The sequence below is a fragment of the Notolabrus celidotus genome, chromosome 15, assembly GCF_009762535.1.
Source record: "Notolabrus celidotus isolate fNotCel1 chromosome 15, fNotCel1.pri, whole genome shotgun sequence".
Classification (NCBI taxonomy): Eukaryota; Metazoa; Chordata; class Actinopteri; order Labriformes; family Labridae; genus Notolabrus; species Notolabrus celidotus.
The window spans coordinates 24,647,803-24,675,737 of record NC_048286.1 but is presented as its reverse complement, the minus strand read 5'-3'; the positions used below and the strand labels follow the sequence as shown (position 1 = coordinate 24,675,737).

At 40.0% G+C, this 27,935-nt stretch overlaps 2 protein-coding genes across 7 annotated transcripts; one reads left to right on the top strand and one right to left on the bottom strand.

Annotated features, from left to right (window-relative positions):
• Nucleotides 1–3,016: 3,016 nt before the first annotated feature.
• Nucleotides 3,017–24,262, bottom strand: gpbp1l1 (GC-rich promoter binding protein 1-like 1). 3 transcript variants are annotated; one of them, XM_034702465.1, is made up of 12 exons: nt 24,182–24,262; nt 19,789–21,137; nt 18,850–18,964; nt 13,434–13,563; nt 8,733–9,061; nt 8,274–8,349; nt 7,967–8,163; nt 7,686–7,829; nt 6,194–6,349; nt 4,230–4,354; nt 4,035–4,137; nt 3,017–3,707 (listed from the first exon to the last, which is right to left on the bottom strand). In XM_034702465.1, exons 3-12 carry the CDS (start codon nt 18,907–18,909, stop codon nt 3,537–3,539), a joined length of 1,491 nt encoding a protein of 496 aa, XP_034558356.1. In that variant the 5' UTR covers nt 18,910–18,964; nt 19,789–21,137; nt 24,182–24,262; the 3' UTR covers nt 3,017–3,536. The 3 variants fall into 3 exon arrangements, with proteins under 3 accessions (XP_034558356.1, XP_034558355.1, XP_034558357.1); XM_034702464.1 differs by having other exon boundaries at nt 24,044–24,223; XM_034702466.1 differs by lacking the exon at nt 24,182–24,262 and adding an exon at nt 23,866–23,969.
• On the top strand, nt 23,952–27,125 carry LOC117826428 (transmembrane protein 69-like). Of its 4 annotated transcripts, none has more exons than XM_034702469.1 (3): nt 23,952–24,130; nt 26,202–26,247; nt 26,355–27,125. In XM_034702469.1, the coding sequence occupies exons 2-3, from the start codon at nt 26,209–26,211 to the stop codon at nt 27,060–27,062; spliced, it is 747 nt and encodes a 248-aa protein (XP_034558360.1). In that variant the 5' UTR covers nt 23,952–24,130; nt 26,202–26,208; the 3' UTR covers nt 27,063–27,125. The 4 variants fall into 4 exon arrangements, with proteins under 4 accessions (XP_034558360.1, XP_034558361.1, XP_034558359.1 ...); XM_034702470.1 differs by lacking the exon at nt 23,952–24,130 and adding an exon at nt 25,827–25,869; XM_034702468.1 differs by lacking the exon at nt 23,952–24,130 and adding an exon at nt 25,876–26,024.
• The last annotated feature ends 810 nt before the right edge of the window (nt 27,126–27,935 follow it).

Here is a 27,935-nt window from a genome sequence, read left to right as displayed (position 1 = left end):
CACAGTGGAAGTTCATCCTGAATCAGTTGTTTTGGATTGAAACACTCACCATAGAAAAGTGCTCAGACAAGTGACAGTACTTAACCCTCCTGTTATGTTGTGGGTCAAATTGACCCATTTTTAAAGTTCAAAAATATTAAAAAAATTGTGAAGTATTTTTCATTTCTAATGTCACAGTGGATGAAGGGCTAGTGGTATTCAGAGGTTCCTTCCATCTTAGGCAAGCATAAAAATCTGGGCAGAATGTGACAGAGGTGTCTCGGGTTAATTTATCAACATCACTTCATAAGAAAAAATAAAAATTCAAAATGTTAAATAAACAAAAATCTACGTCATGTAAAACTATTGCATTTATATTGAGGGCTTTCCAATGTACATTAAAAAAAGTTTTAACATGAATTTCATAAAAAAGTGAATTATCCTCATTGAACCATGATCTGTGAGGATTAAAAAACATCATTGCACAAAATATTGATTTAAATGGTTAGTACTGGATTTAATAATGAGATTTAAAAAATGTTTAATTGGTGTTTTTTGGGGGTTTGGACACTTTTGGATCATTAAATATGCCCTGGGTCAAGTTGACCCAGGAACATTATTGCTGTCCTTAAGAAACGAACATAACTTAAGATAACACTTCTTTCACAGTTGATAAAGCAAATTCCAGAATGCTGCATAAAGCGAGTGCAATGGTTTTGTTTTTGAGGCTGAGGCAACATATTTCAGTTGTCTATCAAGCAGTCATTTCCTTATCTCTGTTCATCCCCCGACTATTTAAATACCAAGACTAAATTCAATGTAATGATCCAACACACTTTGGGAAGCTACTCGGTATGTACTCTAGGCTGGCTGAAGCTGTTTTCAAAGGTTCATGCTTGGTTGCAGTTATAACCATCACATGGTTGAACATACTTCTACATTGCTCGTGTCAAAAGGCTGTGTTATATGAAGCAGAAAGCTTTGACTTGTTACTGTGGGCAAACACGAGGAATGCTGTTTGTAGCACAAAGTTGGCTACAAAATGGTAATACCTGCCTTTCTTGCTATTACCAACATACATGTACTGCTCAAAAAGCATATACAAAAAAATGTGATTACTCTTTGGACAGTGCTCTGATTACATGTCACATGAATGCTTTTGGGAGAGTACTCTGATAATCAGATGACTTTAGGAACTTTGTGTGGTGGTTAGAACGGACAATCTTCAATGAAATAATTCTTGGTTCACATCCTGGACTGAGGCTTTTCATGTGAGGAAAGATTATTTCACACTGTCTAACGTGATTTTAAAGTATCCCAATAAAATGTTTAAATGAAAACATCTAAATCTCAGTTAGATACACACTGCCAGGCAGGCCTGTGGGGAGGTGGCTGGTACTGCAGGCTTTCAGTGATATAGTTTAGGGTTCTAATCCTGGACAGATGCCTCAGCTCTGTAATGTGGTGGACAGGGCTGCTGGGGCGGACTGTTCATGGAAGATGGAAATGAAACACTTTCTCTCACTGTAGTTTGAACTGTGCTTTTGAAGCACAATATCCAGATCCACCTTTCAGTGTGATGGTTCTGAGTTCAAATCCCACTATGGGCTTCTAATGTGAGATGCAATGGAAACACTTTCCTGAGAATGTGCATGAGCTGTGCTTTTAAACTTTACAAAAAAAATGGTGGAATGAAAAGACCAAAAAAAACATGCACTGCCATGCAGCTCCATGGTGGACAGGGCTGCTGCCTTTCAGTCTGATGGTTCTGGGTTCAAGTCCAGTGTAGGGAAAGTAGAAGTTGAGGCAGGGACAGTACAAGGCTGAGGCAGAGAGAGTGGACGGATGAGGAAGGGACAGAAGGATGAGGCAGACAAAATCAATGAAAATTGCCCTAACAAGGGAAAAAAGCAATGAGGAAATGATGGAAATAAAAACGGACCCTCTGTATCAGGTGGTTCTTTAAACTCAGTTGAAACTTCTTGCAGGGAATCTGCTTAGTAGTAATAGAAACAGGAGATGGCGTAGAGCTGTCGGGTTCATTCCAATCAGAAACAAGTGTTGTCCTTACCCTTTCAGTTTTCTGAAAAGTTATTTTGTTTTGTGAAATGTTGTATTTTGCAGAAGAGTGACGAGCGTAATGATGTAAGCGACTTTGACAAGAACAAACCGTTATGGTTACCCAACTGGGTCACTAACCAGAACTGTTGCCCTTGTGTTGTGTTCCCAGTCAGTGGTGGTCAGTACCCAACAAAAGCGGTCCAAAGTGACGGGTGTCCGAGGTTCACTGATGTGCTTGGCTAGCGGAGGGTTACCTGTGGTTCCATCCAACAGAAGAGCTGCTGGAGCTCAACCTGCTGAAAAAAAGTTAATGCTCCTTCAGATAGAGATGCCAGAGCACACAGGGCACCACAGTTGTGTATGGGGCTGCTGCAGACCTGTTAGGGTACCCATGCTGACCTGTCCACCACAGAAAGCATCTACAAAGTTGGACCACAGAGCAATCTATCATCCTATCAAGTATCTGTGGGACGTGCCGGACAACAAAGTCTGATGCATTAGGTCCCAATCTCACAACTTAAAGGACTTAAAGGATCTGCTGCTCACGCCTTGGTGCCAGGTACAACAGCACACCTTCAGATGTCCAGGGGAGTCCCAGTCTCTTAGGATCAGGGCTGTAATGGTCCTGATGTGATGACAAGGGGACCTACACAGTGTGAGGCATGTAATCATGATGTTACGGCTAAACGGTGTAAAGCTCTTAACTGCAGTACTTTTATGGTCTTTTTTCTCTGCTCATTTGATCTCACACTTTGAAGAAAAATGTCCTGGACTTAAGCTCTAATCGTGTGCGCTTGAACTGGTGGACACATTTAAAAACATGAGGCATTTCTTAATGTTATAGGAACAGTATACAAAAGCTTCATCTATACAAATGTCAGCCTTTCAGTGAAAATGCATTATAAGAATGAAGTCACCTGAAAGTATACGACTGATCAAACTTCTAGAAAAAATATAAAACACCACAGTAGGCAGATTCATATTGAAACATATCAGCTTGTCAGGAACCAATTTTTATTAATATCATTAATAATGTGTCATCAGCATCATCAATGAAATGAGTTAGTCTGTTTAAAGCAGAATCAAGTGTGCATTCATTGCCCTTCTTTTCTTGATGAACACTTCAGTTCCACAAAGCGAGGAAGAAAAAAAAGGAGGAGTGGGGGATGTGAGGGGTTGGAGGGGGGGAGGGAGGTCAAAGAGGGCAGGGACTGCAGTGAAGGAGGACACGCAGGGAAAACGACGTCTGGCGGAGCAGGAATCTCCCCCTTCACTGGGATATGATTGGTTTTTCCCTTGTGCAAGAATGACAACAACAAAAAAAATCAAAACAAAAAGAAAATTCAAAATGGTGCTCTAAAAACAAAGATGAGAGAGGAAGAGGGGGATTGCTTGCTGGGATGTTGTGTTGGCTGTTGTGTTGTTGTTGTTTGTTTGTTTGTTTGTTTGTTTGTTTGTTTGTTTGTTTGTTTTTTATTTTGTTCCGTAAAGCCACGTTAGGATTTGATGCAGTCGTCGTCGTCAGAGGTCTGGCTGCTGCTACTGGTTTCGGACTCGGAGCCCTCCTCGACGTTCGCCTCCGCCACACTCCTCCAGGGGGTGAAGTGGAGGGTGACACCCCGCGCCCTCGGAAGAACCCCGTTCCTCTGCATGCCGTTCCTCTTCAGCTGCTCGAAGGACACCAACGACAAGAATGTGAACGAGATAGAGAAATTAGTACTGTGAAGAAATGAACGACCTTCACCGGCAGACAGTAGATATGAAGAGCGTCAGTGGTTGGAGCACAGCCACACTTCATTTAGTGTTCATTTACAAACACCTTAATTGTATCTGCATGAACTTCTGGGACTGTGATGTCACATTTTTAATAACACAGAATGAAGCCATGCAGTCAGAGTAACACATGAGCAAACAGCCTCCATGCATTGACTTCAATTTAATAAAATTTAATAATGAATAAAAAGCTTAATGCTCAGATATCAGATGTGTCTCACCTGTTCAGTTTTAGTTTGGAACTCCCTCAGTTCATCCTCCGTTAGAGGCAGGAAGTTGTCATCGTTTTCTGGGTACTCCTGCCAGCCCATGGCCTTCAGCAACCTGGAAAAGCAACATTATATCTGCTTAGTTCCCAGTGTGTGTGTGTGTGTTTTTGACTACATCTGTGTGCGTTTAAGGCTGTGGTGTTGTACCGGTGCTCTGCTTCCAGGGAGCTGGACAGGTGTTCGGTATCTGAGTCACTGAGGGAGTAGGACAGACCGTTCTCGTGACAGACCTCCTCGCTGTAGGCTTTGGGCTCTGGGGTGCTGCTTTCACCCTGAGACGACACAGCAAGAGAAGAAGGGTGAGAAATATAACTCTTGTCTTTAAAAGTTAAAAAGTCTGACACTCAAAAAGATGTGAAAACGTTTATTTATGAGTCAAACTGTCATGTATTCTGCTGATTTTCGGACTTTAAGTGTTGTCTCTTAACTTTCCTTAATGTGCAGACACTGAGTATCGCTCCAGTCATCATCTAGGATGATTTGAGCTCTACTTTTGACACATTTGATTAAGACAAACTCAAGTTTAAATGATGTCAAAGAAAAAGAATAGAAACATACTTTTTGTCTGCACATTAAGGAAAGTTAAGAGACTTTATTTATACAGCACCTTTCATACATAAAAACATGCTGCCCAAAGTGCTTCACAGAATAACAGAGACAGGAAACAACAGCAGTGGTAAAATTAAAAAAGGCATGATTATAAATAAAATACTTAAAAATAAAATAAAATCAATACAGTAGAATTAATAAAATAAGTAAGAGTGGAAATAAAAGTTAAAAATAAGGTAGCGTTGAAAGGATCAGATGAATACAGGAAATAAATAATTAAATAAGATAAATAAATGTTAAAGCGATGATTAAAATAATAATAATGCAGTCAAGGGTTAAAACTAAATTACTCCAAATTAAAAGCTTGATTAAAAAGGTAAGTCTTAAATCTTCAAATAATATTATTCTACATCTATACACATCTGATATGAACTGTAGAACAAACAAATACATATTTTTTTATGAATGAGAACCTTTTGGAAGAAATTTCAATTACCCTTCATCTATAAAGGTGCATCTTTAAAATTGAAAAAAAAAGAAAGGGAGAGGGCCACATCTTTGTTGATAATTCTTCTGATATCATTGATAATATAAATTAGTATGTGTCCCCACAATATTAATATTGTCCCTTCTCTTTTAACAAATAAATTGACTTTGGTGAACTCAGCACTCTTTCATGCAGAGAACCCGACTTATAACAACAATAATAATATTTTAATTAATAATGATAATGATTGTAATGATGATGATGATAATAATAAAAAATATATAATATTATAAAAAATAAAACAATTAAAAAATAATAATAATGATGAGCATAATAATAATACAATTATTGTTAATAATTATAATAGTAAAAATGATGATAATAATAATAATAATAATAATAATAATAATAACAAAAATAACTAGAATGATAATAAAATCATTGTTAATAATAATGATAATAATAATAATTATAATGTAGTCTTTATAGCATCTTTAAAAACAAATGTTTACAAAGTGCTTTGACAAACTATGCCTAGCAGAAATTCAGGAGGATGAAATAATAAACCTTAATAAACAGACAGACAGAAAGAAGTGTAAAAACACAAAAGGCTAAAAAGCATAAATGCAAATGAAACAGAATAAAGTGATGAAACAGTGATCAATAAATCAAAAGGATTTAAGCACATTAAGAAGGTTTTAAGAAGAAATCACATCAGAGGAAATTAAGAGCATTAGAATGAAAAATAAAATACTCAAATAATGAAATTGGATCAAAATAAAAATGTAATTAAAAGGTGAAATCACAAAAAAAGCCATTCTGTGGAAATGAGTTTTATGAAGAGATTTAAAGATGTCACTGACTCTGCCCTCAAATTGCTTGTTTCAAGAAGCCAATGGTGAAATAGCTACATTATTATATCCAATCATCAGAGCTGTGTTTGTTCAGGGTTTATCTTTATTTCTTCTGATGATGATGTCTCAAAATATTAAAATATGTAGTTCTATTCACAGTCATTACCTGTGACTACAATACCATCCCTTAAGATGGTGTATCATCACATGCTGCTGCCTACCTCTCCTGATGTTCCTGGGCTGCTGCTTGTTGTCAGCTCTCCGGTCCCCTCGTCCTTCAGAGCCCTCAGGAACTCGCTCTTACGGTCTGGACCGCGGCGCATCAGCTTCAGCCTTGACGGGGCAATGTCTATGGGAGGAGTCGTGCTGGAAGGGTGCTACAGACAGAGGAAGAGGAGGCAAGAGAATCCATGAGGAGGAGGAGAAGAAGAAGAGAGACACCAATCTGTCAGATATGAAACGTCTATGAACAATGCTCTGCCATCTTTACTTCTTGGACTTGGTGGGGGAACAAAGTCTGCTCACAGGGGCACAAGAGGGGCTTAAAGCTCTGTGTCATAAAACTGTTGAGACCAATATTTTCAGCATAGGCTCCAACATTTTAATACATCAGAGAGAGGAGAGAGTACGTGCACTGCTGCAAAGGAAAACTCCATGTGCTTATGTGAGTGAGTCTCTCACTCTCCAACCACACTGACACATAATTACTATGTTTAGATAAAACCTGTGATTTACTTTCACAGGGAGAGGCTATGAGAAATAAAAGTTCAGCTCAGACTGCTTCATGGTTTGCTCGCTCTGCAGTTTTCCACGTTGAGTAAACCTGATTAAAAAATATATTCTTGTTGGGTTGTTGGGATATGAAGTGATGGATCGCAGAAAGATGCCGGCATTTTAATTCATGCTTTTATCACTGCAACTCCCTTTTCAGTGGTTTGCCCAAAAAGTCTCTCAGGAAACTGCAGCTTGTTGAAAACACTGCTGCCAGAGTTTTAACACGAAAAAAGAAACCTGATCACATCACCCCTCTTCTTAAAACTCTGCACTGGCTCCCCGTTTCTTTTAGAATTTAAGTTCTTTTACTTGTTTTTAAAGCTCTTACCAGCCTTGCTCCTCCATACATCACTGATCTCCTGTCATTTTAGGTTCCAGCCCGATCACTGAGGTCCTTGAATGCTTCCCTTTTAAATGTTCCTCGTGTGTCTCACACAGAGAGAGAGAGCTTTCTGTTTTTATGCCCCTAAGCTTTGGAACTCTCTGCCTCTGGAAAATTAACACGGCAAGCTCTCTGGGTGTTTTTAAATGTAAATTTAAGACTTACCTTTTTAATCTAGCTTTTGATGTGGGGTAATTTATTTTAGCCCTGGACTGCATTATTATTCTTATTTTTTTTATTATTATTTTAATCATTGCTTTAACATTTATTTATCTTGTTTAATTAGTTATTTATCTATTTATTTCTTGTATTCATCTGATCTTGTTAACGCTACCTTATTTTTAACTTTTCTTTCCACTATAACTTATTTTATTAATTTTACTGTGTTGATTTTATTTTATTTTTAAGTATTTCATTTATAATTATGCCTTTTATAATTTGACCATTGCTGTTTTCTGTCACTCTGTTATTCTGTGAAGCACTTTGGGCTGCTTGTTTTCATGTATTAAAGGAGCTATATAAATAAAGTTGAGTTGAGATTTGTCATTCCTCCTCACCTCTTTAGGGGTGTTGTGCTGTGGTGCACTGGTGGGGGTGCTGGGTTTGGCTGCAGAGACTGGGCTGGTGAAGACTGAATCTCGGCCCGGCATGTGAAGGCCAGGCTTAGTGATCTCTCTACCACCGGATTTCCACTGGGTGCTCTGCAGGAGAGGATCAGAGTGTCAAAGCTTGTTTCTGTCTAATCAAATATGTTTTCACAGTTCATCTTTCATGACCTGCTGGAGAAGAAATAAAACTGGGTGTAAAAACTGATTTGACACGTCAGAGCATTTCATACTTTGGTGGGGGCCACAGCAGGCTTTGGGACCAGGTTCTTGTAGACACTGGAGCCTGTGATCGGAGCTTTGCTGCCGTTGGTGGGCAAGGCGCCAGCAGTGGCGAACCCCGCGGAGAAGGCTGTGCTGGGGTCCTCCTTGGAAACCTTCTTGATTACCAGCATTTTGGACACCATCTGTTTGCCACTAGGAGGGTTTTCTGCAAGAGGAATCAAGAGGATGAGAAACCATTCGATGGGGCTCAGATGTCTGCCTCTGATCTTGTGTTTATTGGAGAATTTGAGTTGAATCTAGACGGGAAGCTCTCACCCCACACTCCAGCATGTGGAGCCACTGCTCGCATCTGAGTCCCAGGCTTTCCAGTTGTTTCAGGGTTGAGGGAAGGCTTAAAAGAGAAACATGAAATAAAAATCTGTAGCCATGAAATTTTCTTTTTTCAAGTTATGTTTCAAGAATGTGAGGAGTTGATTGCTGGCAAGATTTGCCTTGCAATAAAGTCTATATCAACAGCTGGTTGCATTTTGAGCCTTCTTAGTCAATGACTTCAACAGCTTTTCTGCTGACCCAGACTGAGTTACATTTGGGTTTTATTTAGTTTATGGTGCTCTATAGATGCATGAGAAAACTCTAAAGGCACGCTCTGTAACTTTTAAGGCCTACATGACCATGCCTTGATAATAAAGGCTGTTGAAACCAAACTCTTCCTAAGTCTCCTTTATCTCAACAGAGCTTTATCACTGAAGAACTTCAGAACTGCAGTGTACTCACAAAGTCCTCTTCCACAAACTTGAGCTTGTCGTCCTTGCCGTCTTTGCGTTCCTCGTTGGGGAACTTGTCCTGGTACGAGGGGCCCTTGCGGGGATGAAAGTTGCCATTGCGCTGCCGGTGCCCCACCTGCCTGTCCCTGTCGCCTCCTACCCGTTTGGGGTGGCGTCCCTGGTGGTGGTGGCCGTCTGGGGCTCCCCGCGGAGCTCCGTGCCAACTGGGTGTTTCCTTCCAACAGGAGCCCCCCGCCAGCCCACCGTGTCCTCCTTTGGCCACCCCAGAGTCCACCGAGTCATGCCTCAGAAGCAGAGAGGGCTGCTGCCAGCCGTCACCTGGAGAGGGAACAAAGGTGCAGTCTATGTCAGAGTGAAGTCATCAGGATTGAGAAGAGACAGATTTATCTAAAGTCATTAGGTCTCAGATCAGTCTGTTCAGGTCCGCTGCTAAATGTTTTCCCCAACTGATAATTAAGAGATACCAAGATGTGAAGCTTTCACTGACTGTTCTCTGGGTTTCTGTTCGGCTACAGTGACATCAGGGATAGGCCGAGCATTCCTCTTTAAAAAAAGAAGCTTGCTCCATCCTAATTTGTTCAGGGAAGTGAATGTGTGTTGTGTGAGAGTAAACAGTGAGGTTTGAAGGCACACATTGAATTCAATGTTTTCAGTTCTTTAAACTTAAGACAACTTTGTGCTCAAATACATAAACATTTGTACATTGTGAAGTGAGTCAAATTTAGATTTTTAAAATCTGTTAGGAACTCAAGCCTTCCAGCTCAAACTTTATTATTAACTTCCTAAAAAGAAACAACACCAGTGTCGACTGGATTTAAAAAAAAACAACTTTAAAAACAGAGTTACAGTTCCTTTTCTGATTCTGCTTATTCAACATGACCCAGAGTGCAAGCAGACACTTGAATGTGCTTCTCTGCTGTCTAAAACTGAAGGTTAGAGTGAAAGTGAAAGGAGGAACAAAGCTGAGACACCTCTAGGACTGCAGGAAAAAAAGAAACCTGCCAAACTGCTCTGACCGAAGATCCCCTCTTGGATCTCTCCTGCTGCACGTTAATACACTTGGGTGATCCAGCTGATCGCTGGGATGACAACAGCTTTCATCAAAATTAAGACAACTCTTTGTTTGCATGAGGAACTACACATCAGGAGAGCAACACTCATGCAGTGTGCAGACAATGACCTGTTAAACAAAGTGATGCACATGTGAGGCCAAATACTTCAGGTAAGAGAGAGCCTTCCAGAGGGGATGGGACTGCAACGCCACCTATCTGCTGCATCAAACAGCATAATCTCTGGCTTCATTGCTGTCCATTGAGAAGGTGACCTCAGTAATGTCCTCATGCACTACAATGACCTGACTGGACCTGCAGGATTTCTTTTTCTGCTTGCCACCATGTTCAACACAACAAAAGCCAAGCATGCCCTGCATTCATCACTTATAGGTGAATCTCAAAACATAAGAATATCTTTTAAAAAATCTCTCTCTCTCTCTCTCTCTCTCTCTCTCTCCTCTCTCTCTCTCTCTCTCTCTCTCTCTCTCTCTCTCTCTCTCTCTCTCTCTCTCTCTCTCTCTCTCTCTCTCTCTCTCTCTCTCTCTCTCTCTCTCTCTCTCTCTCTCTCTCTCTCTCTCTCTCTCTCTCTCTCGAGGCAGATGTCTGTCTAACATGAGTCTGGTTCTGCTCAAGGTTTCTGCCTGCTAAAAGGAAGTTTTTCCTCGCCGCTGTAACTTGCTAAATACCGAAAAGTGCTTCAAGCTTCCATCTCTGAAAAGCCCAGAGGGCCAGTGGCCCATTAAACTTAATGTCAACCCCTGAGTACGTTTAATTATTAATTCAGTAAGTATTTAGCGCGCTGACAGTCATGGGACGCTCATTCAGTCAACGCATCATCCCACCAAGGTGCCAAACTGAATGCTTCAGACACTCCTATGTGCGCACCGCCATCAGACTGTTCAACAGATACTGACTCTCTGATGGTCTGACAATATATTATCATGCATATTATATTACATCATATTACTATATTGTATTATATCATACTTTTATTAGTATAGTATTAAATTAAATTATATTAAATTACATAAAATTGTATTATATTGTGTTATATTATAGTATATTACTAATATTTATAACAACTGATCATGTTACTATTACTATAGTATTTTTTACTATTCTCTTTCTCTGTATACAGACATACACGATACCAATGTATATTCATGTATTGCATACAATCTGTCATAACCATACTATAATTACACCATGTCAACCTGTCACAACTGATTAACATTTACTTACTGTCTGTGATAACAACTATTTACACCATGTGTAACATTTGTCTGTACCTTTAAATTTGTATTCTTATTTTTATTTATCTATTTGTATTCTTATTTTTACTCTATTTGTGTTCTATTATTCTTGTACTCCTCTTGCTACTATGTCTATGTTGCTGAAACGACAGTAGATCATAAAACTGTCAAACATACAATTAAAGACAGAGGATGAATAAAAGTTGATTACTGATTTGAGTTTGGTGAGTTATTGAAGTTTTTGAATGTAAAATCATTATTAAAATAGCCCTGTTGAAATAACTTCATCTTGGTCGAATGAGGCTGTTTAAGGTTTTTGTTGAGTAATGTTATTGGAAAGCTCTGTTACTGAGATTCGTTGTGCCTTGAAATGCACAGTCAGAGTCATGGCTGAGTGAGGAGCACAGAGGTTGTGTTATAAATATCTTCCAATCCACAAAATGGTCTAATCCACAAAAACGTCCGATCGATGTTCCCCTGTCCTTGATCCCGACCAAATTGTGACATTTGTGATCCTTTGACAAACACTCCAATGAAAGCTATCTATTGGGCTGAGAAAACCGTCTCCTCTGACATCATACCAGGTCAGTCTCTGTGTCAACATAAAAAATAAAATGTGCAGAAGTTGTGTAAAACTTTTGTAAACTGCTTTTAAAAAAAGGATGGTCACATTTGTTGTCTGTTCTGCTTCACAGCAGAAAAAGTAAGTCTCCAGCTTCCAGTGTTGAAAATATATACATGATACAATAGTCTAATTTGCAGAGAAGCTGTAGAGATCTACAACGAGGAGCAGCGACTGGTTGCATTTGTGTGAATCACAGCATCCTGACTGATTCACTTCACCAAAACATTCAGTGAACGCTCTTGCAGCGTCCTAACCAGATGGCAGTGTTTTATCACAGGATGAAGGTGATCAGTGCAACTTTTATTTGATCTTCATTTAAAGGAACAAGTGAAGTCAAATCATGCCAGCAAAAAGCTCACCCAGTCTAATAACTACACTCAGAGATACCTCAAAGGAGCAATCAGGTGTTCCTGTTCTCCCTTTATATAATCACCTCTTAGCTTGAGGTTCAATCTGTGACAGAAAGTGTCCTTAAGACTTATCACAAAGAGAAGGGGTTTGTGTCAGACAACATCCCACCTTTAAGTTTATCATGGTTCAGTCGGGGCAGATGTCTGTCTAACATGAGTCTGGTCCTGCTGGAGGTTTCGGCCTGTTAAAGAAACCGCCGGACATCTGGAGTCATGTGACCGAGGTGTTCCCGTGGCAATCACTGAATCAAGGATTCTCCTCCTCCTCTCCTCATCCATGTTGTGTTTATCAGCTGAAAACCCTTGACTTGATGACTCCAGGCCTGGCTCCGCTCTAAATTACTTTTTTGTCATAGTTAAGTTAAAAACGATCTAACAATAACACAGAGTGTTTTATTCTGAAAGTTAACCGGATGTTTTTATTTTGTTTTGGTGCCTGACTTCCTGTCCCGCTCCATCTGCTCTGTGCTGAAATGATGCGTCGTGCTCTGGCATCCGGCATAAATAGAAGTCTTGCGTATCTGATCCGTTGCGTACCGACCTGCTGGATCAGAGACGCAGCAGGAACGCAACGGAGCGGCTCCAGTGGGGGTTAACACATTGACTATAATAGAAACCTATCAGACCCCGTACCGTGATGGATCGGAGACAGACCGGAGACAGATCTGGTGGAATTTGGCCTTTATCCTGTCTTGATGTTGGGTCTTCTTAATATTTTCACATAGAGTACGGTCTAGACCTCCTATGTTTGTAAAAGCATCTCGAGATAATGTTTGTTGCTATTTGGCGCTATACAAATAAAGATTGATTGATTAACTAAAGTAAGATTTGTCTTTATGTCTGATCTTTTACCTGCTCACACTCCGCCCACGCACTCACAACACATGAGTAAGCAAGTTTAAGCTACAAGTCAAAACTGGCAACAAGCTAAAAATAGTAAGCTTGTTGCAAAAGAACTGAAAAGAAAGTGAAAATCTGGCTTACTCCTGCAGGTTCCTTCTATGTTGCCAACCACAGCTTCAATAAACCGACACAGGCTTTTAAAAAAAGATGAATTTAAAGCTTCTGCACACCCACAGCCCACCCACACTGATTTCTCCTGATTACACTGCTTCCCAGGATTGTGTTTATATGATTGATCACTCCCCCATAGTTCTCTTAGTTGTGTTGTACATGTAGGTGGGGACAACTCGAACTGGTCACGCAAAGTTTGGTGACATTCAAAAATTCTTCCACAGAGTATTTCATCACTTTAGAACATCCTGCTACATATTCACCCTCACATTTGCCCTGCTAACGATCACAGTGACAGAATGAACAGAGAGATGTTAGATGCTGAGAAGGGTTTACCTGTTGGAGCACGCAGGGAACCGTTGTTGAAGAAGCCATCGGAGGAGTTGTGGCGGCGGCGGCTCACAGCGGTTCTGCCGTCTCTGTGGAGGTGGGGCTCACCTTGTTTCTCAAGGTTGGCAGCAGGGGACTGGAAGAGGAGGAGGAGGAGAGAGAGGGGACATGGTTAGTCAAAGTTTCTCTCTCTGAGCAACACAGAGAGACTAATGCATGCTTTTATTACCAGTAGGCTAGACTACAGTAATGCTCTCCTTTCTGGTCTTCCAAAGAACACGATAAACAAACTGCAATTAATACAAAATGCAGCAGCAAGAGTTTTAACGAAGACCAGAAGGAGAGCACACATTACCCCTATGCTAAAGTCCTTACATTGGCTGCCTGTTGCTTTTCGTATTGATTTTAAAATTATTTTTCTAGTTTTTAAGGCGCTGCATGGCCTCACACCAGACTACATCTCAGAGATGCTTTTAGTGTACGAACCAGGAAGGCCTCTCAGATCCTCCGGCTCCTCTCTTTTAGTTGTTCCTCAGAGGAGAACAAAAACATTTGGTGACGCTGCTTTCAGCCATGACGCTCCTGAACTATGGAACAGCCTGCTGGAGGATCTGAGAGGAGCTGATGGAGATATTGAGAATTTTAAACGAAAACTAAAAACTTATTTATTCAGTCTGGCTCTTATGTAGGGTTTTACGATTTTATTTCTTTTTCTTTTTTAATTAATTTAAATGTTGATTTAAGATTTTATTCTTTTTTAATTTTAATTATTTCATTTTTATTATTTATTAATTCAATAATTTATTTCATCTTCTCAGTTTTATTGATATTTTTAGCCTTAACTTTATTTTCAACTCTTATCCTTACCCCTTTTTAATGTATTTATTTTAACTATTTATATTCTTAATATTAATTTGACGTTTTTACTTATTTTAATTACACACATTGTATTTTATTTTATTTTATTTTATATATTTTATTGTAGCCCTGTGATTGGTTGGCGACCTATCCAGGGTGTATCCTGTCTTCCGCCCGAAGCCAGCTGGGATAGGCTCCAGCCCCCTGTGACCCCTAACGGGATAAGCAGTCAAGATAAAGGATGGATGGATATTTTATTGTTGTCGGTGAGCATTGGTCTCTATTTTAAAATCCATTTTTGTTTTTCAATATTTCTTGCCATCATTTAATTTCTGCTTCTTTCTTGTTTTTCAATCGCTGTAAAGCACTTTGGGTTGCATTTGATTTGTATGAAAGGTGCTATATAAATAAAGCTTGATTGAAAGTGGAACTGTGACTTTAGGATGGTGGATGAAGGATGGTGAACTGACTACACCAAAGATGAGAAAACTACAAAAAACAGATGACATAACATCGAGACCTTTTATGACGTTTTCCCCCTATCAGCATAAGTCCTCTCCCTAATAAATGAGATCCTATTGGTCCATCAGATAACAAGAATAACTCCCAGTGAATCTGTCATAAAGACAACCTATTTTTAGGGAACAAAAGTACAAAAAAGGACAATGAATGAACAACATATGGAGAACTGTACGATAGAAATATGCAGCTACAGAAGCCAATAAAGAAAAAAGACAAGAAAACACAGAGCGGTAAACCCTGAAGACTGCGTTTAAGACACATCTGTACATTTAATTCTATTGACTGAAATGTTGATCCATCTGAATCATGTCCTTGTCATCAGCTGAGATGTAAAGATCAGATTAGACGATGTTCTCTGAAAGCATCATAAAGGAATGTTTATGACTTCTGGTACAAAATGCAGGGAGAAATAAGGAGGAAAGTATTGCTCTGTGACAGCTCAGACTGTTCTCTGAGGACAGATGACATTAAGTTGAAGTCATGTGTCAGCAGCAGCAGGATGGACGGATGGCGTGCGTGTATTTCTCTGTCTCGAGACTCGATTTCACAGACGGAGCCGCTCACTTCCTGACTCACAGATTACACTGAGCTGTGGACACGTTCACAGACTTACATGGTCCGTCAGACAGAACCAGGATCAATCCGATCCTCACCTAACATCTGCACTTCTCCATTTACAGCGTCTGTCCTTTTATTCTTCCAAGAGGCGTTGTTTGAAGGATCTCTATATCTAATGCTTTCATGGATTATTTCATCTGAACCTAATGTGACAGATCTGGAAGGTTTCAGATCTTTAAATTGCAACCACATCCTAAAATATCTCCTGCAATTAAAATAACTCTAAGTGGTGTTACTTCTGTGAGTTGCTGTTTGTCGGTCTGAGACGACTTCGAAGCTGGTCAGCGGGTCATGATATTTAAACTGCAGCTAGCTGAAGACACACAACATACACAGAAAAGGATCTTGTAGTATCTCAACCAATCCTTGGTTAATTTCCTTCTGGGAGAACATAAACCCAGACAGCCTCACTTTCCAAACCAACATCTGCTAAACACAACAGACAAGTTGAGCAGCATTTAATACATCCTCTAACTTGGCTCTAAAATTTCTAAATGTAATTAAACTTAGTCTGACTTTTGTTCCATTGGTTAATCTCACGTGACAATGCTCCTTGATTCATGAAATAATGAAAGCAGTGGAGAAAACTTTTAATGTTTCTTCACTTTTACAGTCACTGGTTTCAGTTCACTTCCTTGGCAGGGCACTGCACCCTGAACTGCTCCGTGTGCACCCTCACTCTGACATCTCTCCATCAGTGCATGACCACAGGACCCCGTTTGTGCATGACACACTGACTCATCCCTATCATCTCTCTCTCTCTCTTGCTCGCTCTCTCTTAATCTCCTCTATCCCTCTTTCCAACCTCAGCAGGAGGCAGATGTCTGTCTAACATGAGTCTGGTTCTGCTTGAGGTTTCTGCCTTTTAAAAGGAAGTTTGTCCTTGCTGCTGTAACTTGCTAAATGCTGCAAAGTGCTCTGCTCATGGTGGATTAAGGTGAGATCAGACTGAATATATATATGTATTAGGGATGCACCAAAATGAAAATTCTTGGCTGAAACCGAAAACCAAAAATGAAACCAAGGCCAAAAACCGAAACACCCAAAGAAACTGTTATTCCAATTATTAGTAGGGAGACCGGGGACAGTTGTAACATTTCACTCCTTGATTTTGAGATTAAGCCATGCATTTTCTGTTTGTGTTGCACAGGCATTTTCTAGGCCATTTATTAGCAGACACTTGAAGCTAGTTTGTATAGCAGTTTGAACACGTTGGGTTAAAAGAGCTCAAAGTTATAGACAGAAATGTCAAAAATGTTACAACTGTCCCTGGTCTCCCATACCATTGCATTTATGGCTCTGACTGTGTAATAACCTCACTAAAATCCAGGATCTCATTGAACATATCAAACGAGGATGCATGCCCTTCATCTGGTTCAGAGAGACAATTCCTTTTTTCTGCACTCTGTTCTCCTTCTCCTCAATGTGCGCTTCTCTGTCACTAAAGAGTTCTCTGCATCCATCGAGGCCTGGATCATTTCTCCTGTGTCGTCACAACATTCTGTTTCGGCCGTGTTGTTTCAGCGATAAAAAGTATTTCGGGCGAAACTTTTCAGTGCATCCCTACTCAAAAACAAAAACTATTCAAAACTTGTTTTTACCCTAAATTACATATTTTCCATTATGCATGTGTTGTAAAGCTGCAGAACTTAGAGGTGTCGCAATTGTTTAACATGCTGAATAGCAACATGCTGAGCAGGCTCATAAAAATGTATTCTCAGTCAAGAGAACTAGCAGGAAACTATTTCAGACGCAGTGTTCAGTTTTCTGCCTATTTGTTCTCACTGAAAAAAAAAAGCATGTCCACATGGTTGGGTCTCAGTCGAGAGCGCAACTGGGTCACAATCAGTCCAGCTGCAGAACACAAGGGCTCGGAGGACACTGGTGTTCCTAGTAAGCACAGATACTGGCATTCCAGCTTTTTCAGTCTGGGAAATCTCCCTGCATTGACTTTCCACCAGTCTGTTGGTTTTGTATCCAAAGATTGGATTCATTTCCTAGCCTCCGTGTCATTAGTGGGAGGTGTTTGTGTATTGCTACCACCAAAAAGAGAGCTTCGAAGGCTTACTAGCTGAAGGGCACACGTTGTTTAAAGCTACCTGATCAAAATTCAAAAAAAAAAAATCAAAAACGTCAAGAAATTACTCAAGACTCCATTGTTAACATCCCTGGTCTATAAGATTTCAGAACTTCAATTTTGACATTATGACAGAATTGTACATGCTGCTCTTTATGCCTAGTTTTTCTCAAGATGGTGAAAAGTGTTTGTCATCATTTCCCCTCAAAGTCCAAAAGTAAAGACTTCTCCTGATTTTCAGAGGAACTAGGCTGTTTTCGAAACGGCCTGCTACATACTACCTACTAATGTAGGTACTGCCAGTGCCTACTACATACTGCGTTTGAATTTAGTATGTAGCATGACTGTTCTGTTCGATCTGTGTTGCAGTACGCTGAGCCAGACGTCACTGAATCACTTCTGATTTAAAAAGTTAGGAAGTGGTTGATATGGAATTTAATAATTTTCACAGCACATAAAAACTGAGTTCCTCCAGTCAAAAAAAGAAAAAACTGACCAAGGGCTGTGCATTATGGGAAACAGTACGCGAGGGTGATTGGTCCGATGCATACTGTGAAATTTTTCCGAATCAGTAGACATCCAGGGAGTTTTGGCATACTGCAGATTTTGCTCTTGTTCACATACTACTTACTACATACTGAATTCTGGCCAAATCAGTACATACTGCTAGTATGGTAGGCTGTTTTGAAAACAGCCATAGTATTTCAAACCTCAAAGACCAGAATGCATCTGAACTGTCTGATGATTTTTTTCCTTTTCCCTCACATCCAGTGACTCTCTTCTTCTTTTCCTCTCCGTCCCTAAACCACCCACTTACCATTTTTGAATATAATTAAAGTTAATGCAATAGAAAAATAAGTGTCTGAAAAATCATAATGATATAAATCACACCAACAACCAGTCCCTCCTTCATGATTCTTCATTCAATCATGAAGTCAAACATTTTCCAATCTGAACCTGAACACACCATTTCATCCACTGGCTTTTACAGAGGTATAAATGAGGATTTGGTCATTTGGGAATTCAAAATTCACGTAAACTCAATAAGAGATCCCTCAGCGTGGTGTTAAGTTTCTCCAACATCCTTAAAATGGTGTCTTTTCTTCTTCATTAGCTTTTCTTTTTAATGGATACACATTAACTCGGCGAGTCTCTGCTGAAGCATGTGCCGACTGCACTGTCAACACACACAATGTATATCCTAAGTGTACATACACACAGTCAAAGGTGTTACTGTACTGATACTGACAGCATTTCAAGCTCTGTCTTTATAAATCCTCATTTTTTCCTGCAATCATCAAACCACGCTCAGAGTTGTTATGTACACCCACACATCCACGCACATACCTTGGCAGGCTGGGGCGTGGAGAAGTTAAGCCAGGCAGGGACAAAGTCATGCTGCGCCATTTAGGTCCAGTGTTTCCGGTCAGTGGATCGAGGCATCAAACCTCATGGCCAGGATCTAAAAAAAAAAGAGACACAAGGGAGTTTTTTTTTAAAACTCAGGTACTGAAATTCTAACTTTTAACATACATCTCTGACATGAATCCATTTTTGAACATTTAGATTTCACTCCATAGTCTCTGCAGAGTGTTTTGTCTTCAATCAGTCTTTTTGAAATTCCCCGTGTAAAGAGCTCCCTGAAGACGAGCCAAAAAGGAGTCCTATTCTTAGCAGGACACAACAAAGCCTGGCTCACTGCAGCTGATATCTGGGTGACAGCCTGGATCTAAAGCATCTTTTGCACATATTGAAGCATTATTTTTGAAAACACTGTGATTGATTTGTGTGTGTAACTCACCACACGCTTGATTTTACTTCTGTCTTTAGAACTATTATGTGCACAGAGTGGTAAATTAACACAAGTTGCTTTCACTTACAGTAATGGACCGGACAACAGCAATTAAGTTAATGGCTATTAATTACAAAGTGTATCACAGTCAATGCAGTGCATCTCAGCTGAATCTAAATGTGTGTGGACTGCTGGACTGTTCAAGAACGTCATGAAGCCTCGTCAGCACTTGTCAAATAAAGTACAAACTTCTGAGCTTCTGAAGGAGTGGTGTGGTGTCAAAGAAACTATCATGTTGACTGTTCTAGTAGTTTAACAGCTTAATTTGTACCTGGATGTTCCTACAGTAATTGCATGCTTGAGACTGAAGGTTGGGATCTGCCAATAACCATAATTTCCCCATGCAAGATATGGTGGAAAAAGATGCTTAATAGACCACCCCACAGAGCATACACGTGTTTAGTGCTGAGATTTATGTGCAACTTCATCATTACCCCAGAGTCTGTGGCTCTGAAGTCCTCTGCCCCCTCTCTCAGTCCGACTCGACTCGCTTCCTCAGGCCTGTTGGCACTGATCACAGACAGCGTGCACTGACAGACGGGGAGCAGCACACCCACAACCCCTTCTCCACCTCCGCCAGGACAGCACAGCCCTTTTCCACAGAGGCAGATCCCTTCGTCCAGGGTGAAACACTGGGAGATGGGTCAAAAGGTTGCAGGAATGATCTGGAATGGCAATCCAGAAAAACTGGCCCGGCAGGAAGTGGATTCTTTTGAAGCGGAAGTGTAGAGGAGGTCTATGAAGCGGGGACGATTTCCCTCTTTGAACCAGATTCAGGAGCAGCTTGTGTGTCGGTCTCGTCTCGGATGAATTATGGGTGCTACAGTTTCCAGTCTGGGTAGATTAAATCCTTCACAAGTTTATCTGAACCATTTGCTCTTTTGTCAGACTCAAAAATCTGATCGGACTTGATGCGGATTGGCAAATGAACGGGTTTGATTGGATGGTATTATGTTAAGCCAGGAAGCAGTCTGTAGAAGTCGTGTGTGTGCCCGGGGATCAAACTGCAGTCTGTGTAGCAGTTCCACTTTGACAACAGATGGAGGGGGAGAGACACAGGTGTCGTCCTGCCACACAGTGTGCCAGTTTGCTTTTACGACAAACCTTTTACCGAATCATTTTAAGATCTACTGAAACGCATGCAGAAAAAAAAAAAGAGTTCACAGAGAGTCTCTTATCGGCGATGGAGGTCACTGAAAGCCACTGCTCACCTCATTAAACTGACGGACAAGACTGTCTTGTTTGGAAAAGTTTGGAAAAAAGAATGCTCAAAGGTTCAAAGTCACATGACAATGAAGAAAGTGAAACCCTATGTTACATCGCCGTCATTTTCAGCGTCGGTTAGTGAATCAGGGATGCTGCCACGTGATGCATCATAAAGCCGTCTGTATCACTATATGTTTTAATATCACATTTGTAAGATGCCCATTTAATTATCTGCAATTTGCGGATGGAAGCAGATTTAGTGAAGTGCTCTGGTTTCATAGATATACGAGCTCTAACACTAAACAAAAATCTCCCACATGTCAAAAAGGGTCTTTGTGTTTTCTGATGCCAAAAATTAACTCATCCGATTAGAAATCTTCACGACGTCCCGAGGATCTTCTCTTGTAGAAAAAGCCCGCCGACAAATATCATGAGTCCAAAAAAATTGTGATGGATCTCTCCTTTCCTTGAATTCTTGAACAAGTCCTTCCTCCCTTGCACAAGAATTTTCGGTTCCTTTCTCTTGCTGAGTGTTCACAGGGATCTGCACAGGGATCTGCACAGGAACAGACTGGACCTACAGTAAACACAAACAGTATTAGTGCTTCTTATCAAAGTTCAAAAATACACACACACACACACACACATACACTCTATAGCAAGTTTACAGCTACAACATTACCTGATCTGATTAAGATTCATTATTACAGCACTTCTGCAATAAATCCAACTTTTACAAAAAGTGTTAACATTTGGATAGAACAACTGAATGGTGAATATTATGGTGTGTTTCCAAGATGTCATCCCTTATTGTTACAGGCTGAAATGAAAACACACCTCAGATTAACACATGCAAATATGCTGAGTTGTTTATCTAAAAGCTTTATTGGAGGAGCTTAATATTAGATGCCATTAGCACAGTTGAAACATGTCGTCTGAGATAAACAGACAACTCAAGTTCAAGCTAACATTTCCCTACATATCATACCTGCAAATTAGGGGTGTAACGATTAATCTACTACATCGATGTATCGCTTCATATTCCTATGATCCCACTACATCAATCTGTGCTCGGCAGGTTGGCCTTCGATATATATCGATCTAACATCGTTTTAAAAGGTAATAAATCGATTGTATCGATACTAGGGAATAAAGCATTGGATTTCAGCACGGCAGACATAATATGGATGTGTCTGTGAAGGTTCTCAGTCATCCAGGTCATGGCGATCCAAAGCTTGATCCGTAAGGCAACTTTCAAGAATTTCTACCAGTCCAGTTGCCTTACGGATCAAGCTTTGGATTTATATGGATTTTTTTTTAGCACTTTTAATGATAAAGACGTTAAACGTAATTCAGGCTGCCTGTCTGTGACGTCATCGCCACCCGCCAGCAGACAACAAAACATAGCATGGCGGATGGCAGAGGAGAAGCCAGCGAGCGAGAAATTATCAAGCCACCATTGCGGTCCAGTGTGTGGAAACACTTTGGCTTTAGATGTTCTAAATAAGTCGCTTGCTGTTTGTAGAATATGTAAAGGTCAAGTAAAGTACCACAGCAACACGACAAATCTATCCAACCACCTACTGAGGCGCCATTGGGTTTCACACAGCGTTTATATCCATAATTAATTTGGATATATAAATTCCCTTACAAGAAACAACAGGAATCTAGGACTGTCCAGTATGAAGGTGTTTATTTCACAGTCACACTGGTTGAATTTTTGGATTAAAAGTTACTGAATCGATTTCAAGTCACTGAATTGTTTCGGATCGGATCGTTCTAAATGAACCAATATCGTCCTTTAATTGTATCGGCAACCACGAATCATACACCCCTACTTGAAATATTCAAGTCAGTTATTACTAAAGGCTCTCCTTCTACACTCAACACTTTTAATAAAGCCTTAAAATAGCTTCTAAAGTAAGACAACCAACGTCTTAGAAGAGTCTCTGTTTGACACTTCAAATACACTTTGAGAGGTATCAGAGAATAACCATGACTCAGTGATCTGGGAGCCACTTCATGCTGAAAGCTGCCTCCTTGATAAAATTGTGTCTGCTTTGGTAAATGAAATATTTATAACAGTATAAAAATAACTTGAACACTTTACTTCACCAGTACTTCACCCCAGTCTACTCTGCATCTACACAAGGCAAGGCAAGGCAGCTTTATTTGTATACTGCATTTCACACACAAGGGCAACTCAATGTGCTTTACACTAAAACTTTGGAAACAATCAGATAAGCATAAAAGAACACAATTAAAATGACAAATATAATGAAACATTGAGAAGAAAATGAAAAATTGAAATGTATTAAAATTAAGTTTAAAATTTGCATTTAAAGTGAGTGAAAATAAGCTAAGATAGGAAGGCTGTGGCAAATTAAAAGGTCTTAATCTTTGATTTAAAAGGAGGTGAGAGTTGGATTGGACCTGCAGCTTTCAGGGAGTTTATTCCAGATATGTGGTGCATGTTTTGTTCTGACTCTCGGGACTGAAAGCAGACCAGTACCTGATGACCTCAGAGGTCGAGATGGTTCATAAAGTAGCATGTCCTAAACCATTCAGTGCTTTATAAACCATCAGCATGATTTTAAAGTATATTCTCTGACAGACAGGAAGCCAGTGTCGAGATCTAAGAACAGGAGTGATGTGCTCTGCTGCTGCTGTGAGTGATAATCCTGGATGCATATATCACAAGGGATTCTTTGGGTCAATACAACACTGCTTTGGCACTTAAGCGAAATTAAACAGTGTGTGCACAAACTCAGGGCTGCCATGCTCCTGTTAACGTACCCCCACTAAACTATTACGTAACACATCAACATCAATGAGTTCACATCTAAAGTGCACACATTTACTAATGTTACTGTGAAGCAATGTAGAAAATAACAACACAAGTGGTTCTAATGAAGACAAGTCATTATTCCACATTGATGTGTAGTGGGGAAGAAATCCACAGGCACTGCAGCAACACAACACAGCTACCAGACATGCACGTTTCACCACGCTAACTAGCCCAGCGAGGTTACGGATTCACTTTAAGTGCAACATTATCACTGAAAACACAAAGCGGATCTAGTGTTTGCTCACTAGTGGGTCTTAATAAGTGACTACAAGCGTTATCGGATCTAATGCTAGCTAACTCTGCTGAGTTAACTAAGGTTAACATTAGCGTAGCAAGTGTTAGCTAGTAGCTCTCGTCCCCCAGCCTCGTATCTACTCCTTGAACACGGATAGGTAGTTTATATGCATTACTATAATTAAGGGGCTTAGCAAAGTAATATCGTATCTAATATACTTACGGTGTGTGAATGTGTGTATTTAAGTAGCTGTCACGGACATACAATAGAGGTAAACAGACCTGGCTTCGTTGGAACACACAGTTTCAAAATGGCTACCTTAGCAGCACACATTCATCAGCCTGCTAACTGCTAGCGAGCTAACTCTCAGTGTTTCATGACGAGACAGTGTGGCTGTTACCTTCTCCTGAGCAAGATAGACTTCCACAGAGAATACTCAAATGGCTGTTCAATCTCCAATCGTGTAGGATGTATCACTTTTTCGCAAGTATGCACTTCTTTTATAATACGGCTGTTGGTGTTTGTTTGTAGCGCTTACCACTGGCGCTGGCACTGAGGGATTCGAACAGCCTTTAGGGAGGAGCGTTCAAGAGCGACACTGATTATGCAACGAAACGAGGTTCAACACTGTTTAAAGATAACATTGAATCGGCTTCAGCTTCTGTTAATTGTTTTCTTTTGGAGTACAACAACACGTCTATTCCTGGGGTTTCTTCATTATAAAAAAATAAACAATATTTTTCTGAGTATTATGAAGAACAAAGAGTTAATTTCAATAAGAAGTGGCACATGTTAAACTGAAACACAGAACTGGACTAATGATCACATGCATTAACCAATCTGGCTTTTTGCACACTTTTTATTTTCCTTAAAATGTATCCTATCTGCTTGTGTCATATCTTACATTACTATATCATAACTAACAATACAATTCTTTAAATGTTCATTTTTGTTATGCCTTAACTACAGTCAGTGGTGGACAGTAACAGTAAATTTACTTTAGTGCATTTTTTGAGTATCTGTACTTTACGTGAGTGTTAACTTATTACTTTTACTCCCTTACATTCCGAAGACAATTATTGTACTTTTTACTCCACTATATTTATATCAACGCTCTAGTTACTCACTACTTTTGCTTTGAAGTCAGCTCATGAATTTCCTTCTCTTTTCTGAAATCTGATTCCAAAGACAGTAAAATTTGTTTGTGTAGTTCTGTTTGACTCAGTGGTTTAGTCGTACCTGTATATCGTGCGTGTCCACGGTTGAACGTGGAGCAAACACAGAACAAATTTCACTCAGGTCAGGCAGTTCATTTGTAGGGGGTAATGATGGCTATAATTCTCCACCTGAGCACCCATGGCCATATCTTCAGCCCGTGTTGGAGGTTTTTGAACTGAAGAATGATGCGTATCATTTGAAATGTTCTCCCTGTTTCCCACTCTGCCCAAACATACAAAAATGCACTGACCAACCTGAGAAAGTGTGTTGAGCTACTTAACATTGGTTTCATTCCAGATGAACATTTCAAACTAAGTTGTCTGTGCTTGGAGTAACTTAGTTGCTGTTTTTATTCCATGGTATAGTTTTTAGAGATTTCAAGTAATGGTTTCTAAATAAACATGATGTAACATAATTTACTCCTATGTATTCTTGACTGCACTTATGTATTGTGAAAATAAATTTTTTTAAGATTTTTTAAGAAGTACTTTGAATACTTAAGTATTTTCAAAAGCAAGTACTTTAGTACTTTAACTCAAGTAATAATCTTACAGAGCAACTTTCACTTGTATTGGAGTAATATTTGACCTGGAGGATCTATACTTTGACTTAAGTAATGAAGCTGTGTCATTTGTCCACCCCTGACTATGGTGGCCCTATAAGTCAACTGCACAGATATTTCATGAACACAAAAAAAATTACACTTCATACAAAATGTAAAAAATGTATCATGGAATGCAAAAATAATTCACAAAAACATGTTTTATGATTCTATCTATCTATCTATCTATCTATCTATCTATCTATCTATCTATCTATCTATCTATCTATCTATCTATCTATCTATCCATCCATCCATCCATCCATCCATCCATCCATCCATCCATCCATCCATCCATCCATCCATCCATCCATCTACTGTGATTTTGCTTCTTGAATGTAACTTAATACCTCCCCCGCCACAGACAGCCAAACCAATCGATTTCAGAGTTACTCTCATTCAGCCTGGTAAGATGAAGAAAAGGCGTTTAATCGAACACTGATGAAGATGAGTAGCAAACGACCTCTAGTATAGCAACTTAACGTTAACTTTGAAATACTCACTCAATGTAATCGTGTCTGTTATGGTTTTGGCATTCCTGAGACTACTACTCAATTAAAGGGTAACATTTAGGTAACTACTAATGTCATTGTTTACGTCATGTTACAGTGATATAGCTCTGTGTTGCGTCAGTTTGAGCAAGTGGTGTTGTGCTAACTGTAGTGAGCAGGTTGTATCATAGTTATAAGTGCATATGAAAGTGTCTTATTATCACTAATAATGGTGTGTTTTTTTACAGATTGAAAATGATTCGTTTTGCATCTGGAAGTCGCATCATGTCTGGGGTAAGGTTATGTGTAAATTTGAGTAATCAATGCAGCTTGCTCAAAAAACAAAATGCTATATGTTGCAAGAGTAAATAAGTCATTATTTTGGTACTTATTTGTTTCAGTTTCCAGTATGGAGAGGCCTTCAGAAGATAACCAGAGCACCAAACTACACAACAAAGACTCAGCTTCTGTTTCAGTCTCAAGCCTCCTCAGTGTTGATGCCATCAAGACTTTCTTCAACCAACAGGTTGTCAAGCATCAGACCCGTGAGCTGGCATGCCTCACGTCTGTGCCACAGTGACTCACATGGGACTGGAGAGAGAGACCACAGCAAAGAGGGTCTCAGTCTAAGGGCCCTCACTCAGGCTCCTAAACCTGCTCTGTACCTGGGTTTCTCTGGGCTCATCCCTTTCCTGTCTGCACCTATTCTGATGGCAGCCACGCAGTCCTTCTACCCTGATATTGCTTTTGCTCATGTGGTGTACGGGGCCACTATAGTCTCTTTCCTTGGAGGTGCCCGATGGGGGTTTGCACTACCAGCTGGTAGTCCTGCTCAGCCTGATTGGATGAACTTGGGCAACAGTGTGGTGCCCTCACTGCTGGCCTGGCTGGCTCTGCTCTGCAGGGACAACATTACAGAGGGCGCCCTGGTAGTTATTATGGGCCTGGGTCTTTCTCTGCACTATGACCTGACCCTGCTGCCTGGCTACCCCCCCTGGTTCAAAGCTATGAGAACTGTCCTCACTCTGGTGGCCACCTTTTCATTGGTAGCTACTATGTTGATTAAAAAATACTGCCCGGAAAAGAAGCTCAAAGACATTCAGAAATAATTCAAGAGGACAGTTAGTACTTTGAGCCACATGGACTTAATAAAGTTTTACATTCAAAGCAGATCTGCAGACAGTCTGGTTTCTTCATGTCAGGCTCCAACACACAACAGATATTTTCTATTTATAGCTGTCACATGTTCTCAGACAGATGTTATGTATATACAGTACATACGCTATTTACTAAGTAGAATAATAGGGAAATAAAAACTAGGTGGCACTCAGCCCCTGACCCATTATTATCCCTGAAGGTTTCACATAAAGGTAGCGGGTGTAGCATCGTCAGGTGATGCTCAAGGAAGGGGACACAGGATTTTGATCAGGTCAGTGACATATAGGATGAAAGCATGTTTGTTTGCTTTGACTGGAAACGAATGAACCTAAAGTTAATCACAACTGGACGTGTTAATTCTAGTTGCAGTCAGTGGCATTTGTTGACAGTGGCGTTTATTCATTTGTTTATCCTTCCCCATAAGGAAATCACTGGGGGATTTTACACAAGCAAATATGAGTCAAAGATGAACATTTGGACCCTTCACATTTACCTGATTGATCGTGTTAATCCAGACTGATTCAAGTCAAAACCACAGAAGACAGAATAATAATAGTGATAATAAATAATAATAATTGATAGGATTTGTATAGCACTTTTCTTGGTACTCAAAGTCGCTTTACAGAGAAAAAATAAAGCAAATAAATAAAACAGAACAAAGACAGAGGTGGGGTGGGAGTAGAGGTTATGTGTTGTATGCTTTTTTGAACAGGTAGGTCTTGAGGGGGTTTTTAAATGTTTTAAGATAGTCAGAGCTGCGGATGTGTGGAGGGAGAGAACCAGAGAGCCGGGGCAATGATGGCAAAGGCTTTCTCCCCCAAGGT

Coding starts and splice junctions, on each gene's coding strand:
- gpbp1l1 (XM_034702465.1), bottom strand. CDS start 18,909: ATGGCGCAGCATGACTTTGTCCCTGCCTGGCTTAACTTCTCCACGCCC. Junction 9,062..13,433: donor TTCCCTGCGTGCTCCAACAG/GTAAACCCTTCT, acceptor TTCCCTCTCCAG/GTGACGGCTGGCAGCAGCCC. Junction 6,350..7,685: donor AGCACAACACCCCTAAAGAG/GTGAGGAGGAAT, acceptor CTCTGTCTGTAG/CACCCTTCCAGCACGACTCC.
- LOC117826428 (XM_034702469.1), top strand. CDS start 26,209: ATGATTCGTTTTGCATCTGGAAGTCGCATCATGTCTGGG. Junction 26,248..26,354: donor GAAGTCGCATCATGTCTGGG/GTAAGGTTATGT, acceptor TATTTGTTTCAG/TTTCCAGTATGGAGAGGCCT.